Source organism: Hyperolius riggenbachi, unplaced genomic scaffold (assembly GCF_040937935.1).
Source record: "Hyperolius riggenbachi isolate aHypRig1 unplaced genomic scaffold, aHypRig1.pri scaffold_186, whole genome shotgun sequence".
Taxonomy (NCBI): Eukaryota; Metazoa; Chordata; class Amphibia; order Anura; family Hyperoliidae; genus Hyperolius; species Hyperolius riggenbachi.
Genome location: NW_027152397.1, coordinates 879 through 15502, shown reverse-complemented (window position 1 = coordinate 15502; position 14624 = coordinate 879). Strand labels below are relative to the sequence as shown.

Below are 14624 nucleotides of genomic sequence, written 5' to 3'. Positions count from 1 at the left end.
AAACGATAAGCAAAAAAAAAAAAAAAATAAAAAAAATAAACACCATACATATATAGATTATTTATATTTATGTACAAGAAATGGTGCACCGAGCCGCCACTACAGTGTTCCAAGCGCTATTTTGCATTTTAATGTTAAAACATAAAATAGCATTTTACGTTAAAACGCAAAATAGTGTTATGAAAACTGTAGCGGAGGCTCCATGCGCCATTGATAGAGAGACAGAGAAAGACAGAGCTAGACATAGACATAGAGAGATAGAGAGAGATATAGAGATAGAGAGATAGATATACTGTATCATGTCACAATTGTAATTTTAAAACCACACTGTCTATTATGCAATAAAACAGTACAATGGCCCTTTGAACTCTCCTGCAGTAAAACCTTATCTCAATCTGTCTCTGAGGCCGGTTTCAGTCTAATGGCTTGCGGTAGCGGAGTAACGTCAATCTGTCCTTGCATCTTCCGTCGTATTGCGCTGCACCGGTATGAACAGCCCCATAGACTTTCATTAAATTACCGCGCTGCACCTGCCTAGTGTGAAAGGGCCCTCTCTGTTTCTTGGCTGTTTCAGTGCTTCTGAAAACAGGACTGTATAGCTCAGAGAGGCTCTTTTGCATAGATAACAACTGAAGTTTAGGGGCTGGTTTACACTTGGCGATTTCTCAGCGCTTTGCTGATCGCCGGCGACCAGCAAAGCACTGCCACTAATGTGTCCCTATGGATACATTCACACTGCAGCGTTTGTGATTTTTCATCAATCGCAATCGCGCTGCATGCAGCGTTTCAGGGGCGATTGCGCTGTGATTCTCATTCTAATAAACAGGAATCACAAGTGCAAATTGCGCTGAATTGCGAGAGTTTGCCTACAAATCGTGATCACAGAGCCGAACGTAATCGCGGACAAGCGGCGCTCCAAGTGCCGAGAGTGAATTATCTCTCATTCTTTCTGTACTGGAAACAATATGAGACTTTGCTACGCATGTTCTATTTCTTAGCTATACTACACAAACAATTCATTATATCATGTTTATTTTCTCTTCAGTTTGCTTTAGCTGTAAAGACTGAAAATCAGTCAAGACTAACGTTATAGTGGTTTAGAGAGATAACACATTTGACCACGCGGTTACCTGACAGAGGGTGAATTTCCGGCTTGGAAGATCGCTGACTCACGCACATTCAGATCCCCTGTTATCCAGTGTACTGTGATACACAGCGAGCGAGCTAGCATTGCATAATACAGAGTGCTCATTGTCCAGACACACTACAAACTGGCAGGCGGTACAACAGTATCACACAGCAGCACATGTTCCATCACAAGCATTAGCAGCTGTTCTGCTCTCCCCCAATTTCATGTTATCAAACTTTAGATATCCACACACCTGTTCATCCATCAGATAGATCCCTGTTTGACCAAATCTGATCAGAGAAGGATCTGTACACACGTACACACACACACACACACACACACACACACACACACACACACACACACACACACACACACACACACACTTTTTGCTCATTTGAAATTCTATTTTTAAAAAACCGACGTGGGATCCCCCTCTCGAGCTTCTTTAACCCTCTTGTCACCCATGCAGGCTGGGATAGCCAGAATGCGGAGCCCCGGCCGAGTGGGGGTTCGCATCCTGAGCTATACCAGCCTGCATGGTCCATGGTATGGGGGGGGGGGCTAAGCCTCCCCCTCGGAGCCCTTGTCCAATCCATGGACAAGGGGCTCTTCCCCGCCTCCCTTGCCCCAGGTGGAGGCGACAACTCCCAGTGGGGGGGTTCATGGTGGCATCTGGGAGTCCCCTTTAACCACTTAAGGACCAGGCTTGTTTTCCCTGATCTGTGCTGCGTGGGCTCTCCAGCCCACAGCACAGATCACCTTGCAGCCAGGGCGACTAGACTTCCCCCCCCCTTTTTTTCCCCACTATTTGATATCCTGCTTGTGGGGGTCTGATCGCTGCCGGCTTGCTGTGTGTGGCGGGGGGCGCTCCTCAAAGCCCCCCTCTGCAGTGATTTTCCACCTCCCTCTCTTTCCCTCCCTCCCATCCTTCCCATGGGCGGCACAGGTCGGCGAACCGTCCTGTACCGCCTCTGATAGGCTTCGATCAGAGGCCGGGGATCGCCGATCTCCTTTACGGTGCTGGCTCGCAGGCGGAGGCTTGCAGGCTGTTCACGGAGACACCCTCCGTGAACTGACATGGAACGGCCCATGGAAACACCACTTTGACCTGCCGAAGCCTATCGGCATTAGGCAGTCGTTAAGTGGTTAAGAAGGGGACCCCCAGATGCCTGCCCTCCTCCCAGGAGAGATGAGTATATGGGGTATGAGGTACCCCTTACCCATTTCCACAAAGGGTTATATGAAATAAAAACACAACGACAAAGTATATTATTCCTAATTAACCAGAAATACTTATCTGTACCTTTAAAAAACATGTTCCCATGCCAATAGCCTCGGAAATGATCCCACGACAGTATCCTCTAATGTTGCAACCTTGAAGATCTCCGCTGACACACGGCCCCACCGCCATACACCGCTGCTACCCAGCATTGCTCTAGCTATACTGAGTATAGCTAGAGCTAAAAAGCATCTTTGAATTTGGCTCCAAGGAGCCCACCCTGTCAGCCTGGGTGCTCCAGGGTGACAGCGCGGGAGGGCACTATAGATTCAGTATGCGGGGAGAAGTGCGGCAAACCGCACAGGAGGACGACAGAGCGGCTCTAACTATACTCTGTATAGCTAGAGCTACAAAACATCTTTACATTTTGGCTCCAAGGCTCCTCATTGGTCTAATAAACAGACCAATGGGTATCAGGAGGAACCCCATTGGTCTGTTATTAGCCAAATTCAAACATGCTTTTTATCTCTAGCTATACTCAGTATAGCTAGAGCAGCGCAGGGGAGTGGCGGTGTGTGGTGGCAGGGGCGCGTGTCAGCGGAGAACTTCAATCAAGGTTGCAACATTAGAGGATACTGTCATGGGATCATTTCTGAGGATATTGGTGTAGGAACATTTACAAAGATAGAGGTAAGTATTTCTGGTTAATTAAGAATAATAAAATACTTCTTTCGTCGTCGTGTTTTTTATGTCATTTAACCCTTTGTGGAAATGGGTAAGGGGTACTTTGTACCCCTATACTCATCTCTCCCGGGAGGGGGCGGGCATCTGGGGGTCTCCTTCTTAAAGAGGACTCCCAGATGCCACCATGAACCCCCACCCCAGGGAGTCATTGCTCCCGACTCCACCCAGGGCAAGGGAGGGGGGGGGGGGGGAAGAGCCCCTTGTCCAAGGATTGGACAAGGGCTCCGGGGGGGGGGGGGGGGATGCTTGGCCGCTCCTTCCCCTGGAGCCCCCCCCATGCGGGCTGGTATAGCTCAGGTTGCGAAGCCCCACTCGACCAGGGCTCCGCATTCTGGCTATCCCCACCTGCATGGGTGACAAGGGGTTAAAGAGGCTCGAGAGGGGGGGACTCCACGTCGTTTTCTTTTTAAAATTTCAAACGATAAGCAAAAAAAAAAAAAAACATACATATATAGATTTTTTATATTTATGTACAAGAAATGGTGCACCGAGCCGCCACTACAGTGTTCAAAGCGCTATTTTGCATTTTAATGTTAAAACATAAAATAGCGTTTTACGTTAAAACGCAAAATAGTGTTATGAAAACTGTAGCGGAGGCTCCATGCGCCATTGATAGAGAGACAGAGAAAGACAGAGCTAGACATAGACATAGAGAGATAGAGAGAGATATAGAGATAGAGAGATAGATATACTGTATCATGTCACAATTGTAATTTTAAAACCACACTGTCTATTATGCAATAAAACAGTACAATGGCCCTTTGAACTCTCCTGCAGTAAAACCTTATCTCAATCTGTCTCTGAGGCCGGTTTCAGTCTAATGGCTTGCGGTAGCGGAGTAACGTCAATCTGTCCTTGCATCTTCCGTCGTATTGCGCTGCACCGGTATGAACAGCCCCATAGACTTTCATTAAATTACCGCGCTGCACCTACCTAGTGTGAAAGGGCCCTCTGTTTCTTGGCTGTTTCAGTGCTTCTGAAAACAGGACTGTATAGCTCAGAGAGGCTCTTTTGCATAGATAACAACTGAAGTTTAAGGGCTGGTTTACACTGGGGCGATTTTTCAGCGCTTTGCTGATCGCCGGCGACCAGCAAAGCGCTGCCACTAATGTGTCCCTATGGATACATTCACACTGCAGCGTTTGTGATTTTTCATCAATCGCAATCGCGCTGCATGCAGCGTTTCAGGGGCGATTGCGCTGTGATTCTCATTCTAATAAACAGGAATCACAAGTGCAAATTGCGCTGAATTGCGAGAGTTTGCCTACAAATCGTGATCACAGAGCCGAACGTAATCGCGGACAAGCGGCGCTCCAAGCGCCGAGAGTGAATTATCTCTCATTCTTTCTGTACTGGAAACAATATGAGACTTTGCTACGCATGTTCTATTTCTTAGCTATACTATACGAACAATTCATTATATCATGTTTATTTTCTCTTCAGTTTGCTTTAGCTGTAAAGACTGAAAATCAGTCAAGACTAACGTTATAGTGGTTTAGAGAGAGATAACACATTTGACCACGCGGTTATCTGACAGAGGGTACATTGTCAGCTTGGAAGATCGCTGACTCACGCACATTCAGATCCCCTGTTACCCAGTGTACTGTGATACACAGCGAGCTAGCATTGCATAATACAGAGTGCTCATTGTCCAGACACGCTACAAACTGGCAGGCGGTACAACAGTATCACACAGCGCATGTTGCATCACAAGCATTAGCAGCTGTTCTGCTCTCCACCAATGTCAGGTTATCAAACTTTACGTATCCACACACCTGTTCATCCATCAGATAGATCCCTGTGACCAAATCTGCTCAGAGAAGGATCTGTTAAAACACACACACACACACACACACACTTCATTAATGATCAATTAGTCCACCAGCTGCATCGATTTGTAGCAGATTCCATGAGAGTGATCGATTCGATTTCGGCAGAAAAATAAGCTTATGGTCACCTTTAAGCTACCCATACACTACGTTGATTTCCCGCCAAAATACAGCAGATTCTATCACTGTGATCGAATCTGCTGTGAAATAGTTAGCACAAATGTTGACTGATCGATTAACTTCCACCCGAAAACGATTGATTCAGTCAATCTGTCCAGGCCAAAAATGTAACCCGATCGCCGTCGGGATGGGAGGGCGGCGTTAGATACAGCGATGACCGACGCAGTAATACACAGGGCTGGTTTAACCTCCGATGGAGCCCCGGGGCAGAGGTAATTCTGGGGCCCCCATCCCGCAGAAAAATGACAGCCAGTGGCCGGATGCCGAGAACCCCGACAGCCCTCCTAATTAATCTGCGCAAACAAATATATCCTCTAGCGGGGCCCAGTACGAGAGCAACATTTGTACTTTACCTGTCTCGGCTGCTGTGCTGGAGCCGCTTGCCTGTCTTCATTCTATTTCCTGTACCCGGTGCATCATATCATTTGTAACATGCGCCGGGAACAGGAAGTAGAGTCAAGACAGGCACGCGGCGAATGGAGGAAGGAAGTAGGTAATGGCTTCCCTGCTCGCTGCTGATTATTAGCTGATTACATCAGCAAATAGCTGGAGGGGGATGGGGGGGAGGGACCCAGGTCTGACTCCACCCCACCCCGCTGCCCATCTTCCTGACGGCTACCCTCTCCAGGTGACCTGGGGGCAATTATACTACCTATGGGGGGGGGGGGGAGAATAAGAGGTGCACAAAGGTGCCCAAACATCCTATACATCCTATAACAATCTGCTACAACTTGGTCTTGACCTCACTCTGTGCTCCTGGATCAAGGACTTCCTCACAAACAGGACGCAACTGGTGAAGCTAGGCAGCTGCTCCTCACAGGAAAGAACCACAAACACAGGTGCCCCGCAAGGGTGCGTACTGTCCCCAATCCTGTTTTCTCTACGCAAACAGGTGCACATCAGCCGATAACTCGGTCAAGGTTATTATTTATTAAATTTGCAGATGACATCACCATTCTGGGACTTATTGGCAGCGACGGTGAACATGCATACCGGAATGAGATTGAACGTATCTCGAGGTGGTGCAAGGACAACCAGCTAGTACTCAATGCGGCAAAGACAGTTGAGCTGATAGTGGATTTCAGAAGGCGTCCCCACACACTTGACCCAGTCTCCAGTGAAGGCACCGACATCTCCAGGGTGTCGAGTGTCCGCTTTCTAGGTGCCACCATCACCAATGGCTTGAAGTGGGCTGAGAACACCACCAAGGTTCAGAAGAAGGCCCAGCAGAGGCCATTCTTCCCGAGGCAGCTGAGGAAATTTGGGATGCCACAGGAACTAACGACAACTTTTTACACTGCCACCATTGAGTCTATACTTTGCTCCTCCATAGTCGTATGGTATGCAGGCGCCACTGCGAGTGACAGACTCAAGCTCCAGAGAGTAATCAATACTGCAGAGAGAATCATTGGGTCATCCCTTCCACCTCTGGACCTCCTACACACCTCTAGACTGTGGTCGAGAGCAAATAAAAAATACGGAACGACCCCTCCCACCCCGGCAGTCGCTACTTTGACCGCCTGCCTTTGGGTCGCCGCTACAGATCCATCCCTACCAAGACCAACAGACATTTAAATACTTTCTTTCCCCAAGCCGTCCGCCTGCTGAACTCGAGCTACCACCCTCGCAAAACACGATAGTCTCGCACTGCGGCCAAAATCAAGTTGCACCCTTTATCAAGTTATGCCTGTTATGTAATCTCGCTGCTGCTTAAACAATATAGTTATTAGTATTATCTTGCATTCTCTATATCTCTGTCTGTCTATTGTCTAAATGCCCCTTTCACACGTAACAAACTTTTCCATGCCGTGTGTACCACAAAAAATTCCGGGTGCGATGCCTGTCGTACTCGGCGAATAAACTGATTCTGATGACGTTGAGTGGAGGAGCAGGCAGTAGCTAATCCGGCCAAGTAGCCTGTGTAGAGGGAGATCTGTTTCTGCATTGCCTCTCACTACCCCTGTGTGTATCCGGGCTCTGTGAAAATGTTGCAGTTCAGTTTTTCAAACCGGCTTCCAGCGGATCCGGTTTTTGAAGTGCGTGAAGACGGACGCTATTTTTAACATTGGTATCCGTGGCTCTGGTTTTTGTCCCGGCCAAAAAACGGAGCCACGGATACGTTTTTTTAAACAAGTGTGAACAGAGCCAAACCTTAACCTGCTGGGCGGTCTGGACGAGCACAGCTCGTCCAGTACCGCCGGAGGCTGCCGCTCAGGCCCTGCTGGGCCGATTTGGCTGAAATAAAAAGCAGCACACGCAGCCGGCACTTTGCCAGCCGCGTGTGCTGCCTGATCGCCGCCGCTCTGCGGCGATTCGCCGCGAGCAGCGGCGAAAGAGGGCCCCCCTAGCCGCCTGAGCCCTGCGCAGCCGGAACAAAAAGTTCCGGCCAGCGCTAAGGGCTGGATCGGAGGCGGCTGACGTCACAACGTCGGCTGACGTCGATGACGTCACTCCGCTCGTCGCTATGGCGACGATATAAGCAAAACAAGGAAGGCCGCTCATTGCGGCCTTCCTTGTTTATTCTGGGCGCCGGAGGCGATCGGAAGATCGCCTCCGGAGCGCCCTCTAGTGGGCTTTCATGCAGCCAACTTTCAGTTGGCTGCATGAAATAGTTTTTTTTTTATTAAAAAAAAACCCTCCCGCAGCCTGCCTGGCGATCTTAATAGAACGCCAGGCAGGTTAATGTACAGCAGTCTCCTTCAGTTACGTATGTATGCATTGCTGGTGAGTTGGGCGAAGGGCGAGCCAAATGTCGGCTCTTCCTGCTTGCGCAAAACTCCCTGGCGGCGTTAAATACTATTCCCCCTCCGAGTTGTTCCAGCTCAGAGGGAGGTGTAATTTGGGGTCCGGCAACCGCTGGAGCCCCGACTTACCCTTACGCACCCCGAGCGGTATTGCATTACTGCTATGGGGCGCCTAGTTTCGGCACTCTGCGCTGAGCGGCATGCGCCGAAACAACCTGCTTTGCTTCAGTTAGGGCCCATACACACTAAAGTTGCAAAATGCTAGCGCTTAGTGCTACCATTTTGCTACCATTTTATGAGGGTGATTTTACCGTGATTAGCGTGGTAACAAATCACTGTATATTCTCACGATTCAGAGCGATCGTGATCAGCACTTTTATAAGCATTGTATCGCGATTGCTCCAGAATCGCGGCAAAATGCTGCAGGGAACACGTTTTGCGGTTGCTGCTATTCGCGAAACACCTGCGATTGGTGGCAATGAGATCACTGCCATAAGGTTATTGTTGTGCTAGCACTTTAAAAAGCACCAGCGCTTCGGTGATTAGCGGGAATCACCTGCTAATTGCTTAAAGGGATACTGTAGGGGGGGGGTCGGGGGAAAATGAGCTGAACTTACCCGGGGCTTCTAATGGTCCCCCGCAGACATCCTGTGCCCACGCAGCCATTCAGCGATGCTCCGCCCCCCGCAGACATCCTGTGCCTGCGCAGCCACTCACCAATGCTCCGGCCCCGCCTCCAGTTCACTTCTGGAATTTCTGACTTTAAAGTCAGAAAACCACTGCGCCTGCACGCCCGTGTCCTCGCTCCCACTGATGTCACCAGGAGTGTACTGCGCAGACACAGACCATACTGGGCCTGCGCTGTGCGCTCTTGACGACATCAGCGGGATCGAGGACACGGCAACGCAGGCGCAGTGGTTTTCAGACTTTAAAGTCTGAAATTCCAGAAGTGAACCGGAGGCGGGCCGGAGCATCGGTGAGTGGCTGCGCGGGCACAGAATGTCTGCGGGGGGACCGTTAGAAGCCCCAGGTAAGTTTAACTCATTTTCCCCCAACCCCCCTACAGTATCCCTTTAAGTGAGAACGAGCCCTTATATACAAATCCCTTAGGCAGCAGCTCCCTATTTCCATGTGCAGCAATCCCTCTTCCATGCCCAGCCACCCCTTGGCCAGCTGCCACACAAGGCACAGGCCTTGGTAGCCTTCCCAGAAATCCAGCCCTGAGTCCGATGTGTCCATTGCGGGGATGGAACATACTTTTCCAAACTGCACAATTTTGCCGAACATTTCATAATTGCATGCTATATATGACAAGTCCGATGCAATAGTTATGCAAGAACTCTTAACACAGAGATTGTGCTGTGGACAGTCACAGTCTATGCGCTGTCACCATCCACAGCATGAACCCGTCATTACGTTGTCATGCCGCTTGTTGCCTGAATACCTGCTGGTGGCCGCTTTGTGGACTTTACAGGAACTTCCGCTGTCCACCAGAAGAGGTCTCACCTCCTGTGTGGAACTCTGAACAGCAGGGCCGGTTTAAGCAACAATGGGGCCCCAGGGCAAAATAAACCTGGGGGGCCCCCCCCAACAGATACCCCAGAGCAAAAATTGGCATTAAGGGACCTTTTTTGAAGCTGGTATAGTCAGGGTTTGAAGCCCCAATCGGTCGGAGCTCCACATTCTGGATACCCCAGCCTGCATGGGGGACACGGGGTTAAAAAGTTTCAGGAGGGGGGACCCCACATAATTAAAAAAAAAAAAAAAAATTCCCACACTCTAAACAAAAAAAAAACAACAAAAAAAAATTGGGAAAATAAGAAAAAATGTCAGGGATCTTCATGCAGCCATATTGCGGCTGTATAGCGATCCCTGGCCAAAGCGCTGCGGCTGCGTATGGACTCCCTGGAAACCCCGTCAGGAAATGTATTGCTCTTTCTTTTGATACATGTAAAATTACACTACCGTTAGGTTTGCTACTAAAAGTGACATTTACCGCATTTAAAAGTATACTTTTTCCTTCGAAACTTAAAAAACGGATTTTCTCAAAAACTATAAGGTCTTTTTGAAAAATTATTTTTTCCTCTTATTCCCAATGATCTCCTTAACATATCCTGCACATTTAGGGTTTCTAGAATTTAGGCCTAGTGCACACCAGAGCGTTTCCGCTGCGGTTTGCGATCCTCCTGCGGGTGCGGATCCGCTAGGGTAATGTATTTCAATGGGCTGGTGCACACCAGAGCGGGAGGCGTTTTGCAGAAACGCATACTCCCGGGCTGCAGCAGATTTTGGATTGCGGATGCGTTTCTGCCTCAATGTTAAGTATAGGAAAAACGCAAACCGCTCTGAAAAACGGCACTTCAGAGCGGTTTGCCAGGCGTTTTTGTTACAGTAGCTGTTCAGTAACAGCTTTACTGTAACAATACAGGAAATCTACTACACCAAAACCGCTACACAAAACCGCAAAACGCTAGCTGAAACGCTACAGAAAAAGAAGAAAAAGCGTTTCAAAATCTGCTAGCATTTTGCGGATCTGCTAGCGGTTTTTGGTGTGCACCAGGCCTTAAGGTGGATTTGCTATTATCCATTAAAGTCGGCAGGTTTTTAAATGTGTATTTTTTTCCTTTGAAATTTTAAAATCGATTTTCTCATAAACTATAAGGGCGATTTGAAAATTTTTTGTTTCCTCTTGTAGCCACTGAGGGGCCCTACAAGCTCTGGGGCCCTGGGGCAGCTGCCTCCTTTGCCTCTATGGTAGCGCCGGCCCTGCTGAACAGTCACCTGACCATTGTGCAGTATTTAAAGTGGATCCGAGATAAATTTCTGCTCATTGCATTATTGTGTTCCTTTCATATAGTTTATAGCGCATTCCTCAAGCCAAATACTTTTTTTTTTTTTAATACTAATTCCCTATAAACTAAACAAGCCTCGCTCACAGCTTCAGAGAGCCTTGGCATTTTCAGACTCATGTACCAAGGGCTTATGGGAGCTCAGTCTGGGCAGGAGTAGGAGGAGGTTACTAGCCAGAGATTTCAGAGGCAGAGGGGAGTAGGGGAGGCTGAGATGCTATCAGCTGCAATGAGACAAACAGAACATGGCCACTCTCATTGTATCATAGGAAGAAATAATCATAAACTGTTGAAGCTGTTTACAGATAGATTTGCTATGTAAACTGTCTAAACTTTAGATACGATATATAGACAAGTTACTTGTTATAGTTAGTTTTTCATCTCGGATCCGGTTTAACCATTTCAGCCGGCCAGACATGAAGCTCACGTCCGGGCGGCTGCTTACCTGCACTCCAGCGTGCTCGTGTCCCCGTGGTGTCCGCCGCTATCCCTGGGATCAGTGAAAGGGAACATGGTTCCCGATCACCGATCCCTGTCCCCCGCAGAAAAAGCGAAGTGCTCACGCCTGAGGCTTCAGTTCTTCTGCCCGTAAAAATTTCCACATCCCCCTTGTACTTTCGCTTAGCGAGAAGTACAAGGAGGGAAAACAAAAACGAAGGTGGCCATCTTGTGGCCAAATAGTAAAACTACATCTACATACTTTTTACATTACACTCTACACATTTTACAACATTAAAAATAAACTTTATGTCCCACACCAAAATATTACCCAAATAAAATTAATTAATGGAAAAAAAAGACATATAGTTACCTAAGGGTCTGAACTTTTTAAATATGCATATTAAAGGGGTATATTACAAACATTTTTTAAATTATAGGCTTGTAAATAGTGATGGAAGCAAAACGGAAACAATGCACCTTTATTTCCAAATAAAATATTGGTGCCATATATTGTGATAGGGACAAAATTCAAATGGTATAATAACCGAGACATACGAGCAAATAAAATACATAGGGCTCGATTCACAAAGTGGTGCTAACCCAGTTAGAGACTTTAGGCGTGATAACCATTGCACCACGCTGGTGAAAAGCCAGTTTAGGCGTGATAAGTTTAGATCGCGCTCAAAGTCCCGCACACAAAGCAGCGCTATTAAATTCTATGCAAAGTGCACCAGACTTTGCTAGCGCAAAACTTTTGATCAGCTGTGCACTGCGGTACTAACTCAGTTGGTGCTTAAACTAATCATGCCTAAACTGAGTTTAGGCGTGATAAAGGGCTTTTCACCAGCGTGATAACTGTTAGCACCGCTTTGTGAATCAGGCCCATAGGTTTTAAATTATGATAGCGTGGATTATTTTAAAGCTATAATGGTCGAAAACTGAGAAATAATTAATTTTTTCCATTTTTTTCTTATTAATCCTGTTAAAATGCATTTATAAAAGAAAAATAATTCTTAGCAAAATGTACCACCTAAAGAAAGCCTAATTAGTGGCGGAAAAAAACAAGATATAGATCAATAAATTGTGATTAGTAGTGATAAAGTTATTAGAGAATGAATGGGAGGTGAAAATTGCTCTGATGCATAAGGTGAAAAATCCCTGCGGGCTGAAATGGTTAAGGCTGCTGCTGGCAAAGAAACATTGCTAGACCATTTTGTGCTGTAGGCCTTGTGTTCTGGTCACCCATCCTTGTCCCTAGCCTCCTGTATTTTGCTTTGATCTCCCAGTATCGACCACCTCCTTTGTCTGATTACTCTCTTTCCCACTGTCTGTATACTTCTGATAATTGATCCTGGCCTGTATGACAATTCTCCTGTGTGCTGATTCTGCTGATAAGTGTCTGTATATATTGCATTTTCATTGCTGTTGCATAATTCCAGTGTGTATATATTGTGTGATCCGTGTTCCTGTGTGCTGCTATTGTATATATTGTGTGACCCATGTCTTTGCATATTTGTTGTAAATAATAGTTAGTTAGTCAGGGTGATATCGGTGCACAGTTGTCATATTGTACGATTGCATGCATATTGTTTGTGTGAGTATACATGTTAATTTGCATTTCTGTAAATAAACACGTTTATTCACCTTTAAGGGCCCATTCACACTTAAAAGCGCAAAACCGGCGATTACCGGCGGCGCTTTGCGGGAGTGATTTTTCCACGATTTCCCGCAGAAAGATCACTGGACACTGCAGCGATTTTTCCGCAATCGCGTTTAGCGTTCCTTATAGCGCTGAATCGCGATCGCCGGGAAATCGCCTGAAAATGGTGCAGGCTACACGCTTGAGTTTGGTGATTTGCGCTAATCACCGGCGATTAATGCAAATCAACCAAGTAAGAATGGGCCCCTAAGGTATTATAGCACTAGCTCTTTCGAAAGTAGTAGTACTAGTGCTTGAGCGTTTTGGCGAAATCGCTGGCAAAACCCTCTAGTGTGAATGGGCCCTTTATCCAATCTGTGCAGACCTCAGTATTCCCCCCGGTCATGCAGCCCCTAGTATACCCCCTAGTTATGCAGCCCTCAGTATCCCCCCTGGCTATGCAGCCCTCAGTATCCCCCCCCCCCTCTGGTTATGCAGCCCTCAGTATCCCCCCCCCCCCCTGGTCATGCAGCCCCCAGTATCCCCCCCCCTGGTCATGCAGCCCCCAGTATCACCCCCCCCCCCGGTCATGCAGCCCTCAGTATACCCCCCTGGTCATGCAGCCCTCAGTATACCCCCCTGGTCATGCAACCCTCAGTATACCCCCCTGGTCATGCAGCCCTCAGTATACCCCCCTGGTCATGCAACCCTCAGTATACCCCCCTGGTCATGCAACCCTCAGTATACCCCCCTGGTCATGCAACCCTCAGTATAACCCCCTGGTCATGCAGCCCCCAGTATAACCCCCTGGTCATGCAGCCCCCAGTATAACCCCCTGGTCATGCAGCCCCCAGTATAACCCCCTGGTTATGCAGCCCCCAGTATCCCCCCCCCCCCCAGTTATGCAGCCCCCCAGTATACCCCAGGTCCTCACCTGCAGACAGCCCAGCCAGCAGCAGCACCAGGCAGCAGAGAACAGCACATCTACCAGCAGCCTCCATTCCTTCTCCTGCCAGGACTGACAGAGCTGCTCTCCACACAATACATAAACTATAGTGTGGGGCAGCCCCTGCCTTGTGATTGGCCAGTAACATCACTCACTGGCTGATAAACACTTAGCAGGGAGGTTCCCTTCTATATTAGGTCATACAAAGTTTCTGCACAGTGTTTGTGTAGAGATGGGAAGTCCGGATCTTTTCAAGGATTCTGATCATTCGAATCGGCTCATTGAAAAGATCCGGATCTTTGATCCGAATCTTTGAATCATTTTACTAGAGAATAGAGATGGGAAGTCCGGATCTTTTCAATGATTCGGATGATTCGAATCGGATCATTGAAAAGATCCGGATCTTTGATCCGAATCTCGGATCATTTTACTAGGGAAGTATTTGGGAGTGAAATGACTAGCAGGACAGGACTTTCCCTGCAGTGGACAGAGAAGGGGAGGGGGGTGGACAGTAGAGATAGGAAGTTTGGATCTTTTCAATGATTCGGATGATTCGAATCAAATCATTAAAAAGATCCGGATCCTTGATCCGAATCTCGGATCATTTTACTAGGGAATCATTCGGGGGTGAAATAACTAGCAGGACAGGACTTTCCCTGCGGTGGACAGAGAAGGGGAGGGGGGTGGACACACAGAGAAGCGGAGATGGACAGAGACGGGCAGGGAGTGTGATCAGTGACATGACCGCTTCTTCCTCGGGCGGCTCTCCGAGCAGACGAGTCTCTGCTGAGAAGAAAATGGCGAGTCTGGCGACATTAAGAGCCGCCCCGCATAGAGGAGGAGTCGACTCTCTCAGAGAAAGAGGAATTCCCCTCCTCTGAGAGAGTCGACTCCTCCTCTA

The 14624-nt window shown here is 48.0% G+C and overlaps 1 protein-coding gene across 3 annotated transcripts in view; it reads right to left on the bottom strand.

Annotated features, from left to right (window-relative positions):
- The window catches only part of LOC137543725 (cocaine esterase-like), a 229253-nt gene extending 215444 nt beyond the window's left edge, over positions 1–13809 (bottom strand). For 2 of the 3 annotated variants that reach the window (XM_068264854.1, XM_068264856.1), the window contains exon 1: positions 13712–13809. In XM_068264854.1, coding sequence (XP_068120955.1) covers positions 13712–13778 — 67 coding nt within the window. In that variant the 5' untranslated portion in view covers positions 13779–13809. Of the gene's footprint in view, positions 1–1130; positions 1190–13711 lie in introns of those variants that run through there. The other variant, XM_068264855.1, reaches the window with a different exon arrangement.
- Between the last annotated feature and the right edge of the window lie 815 nt (positions 13810–14624).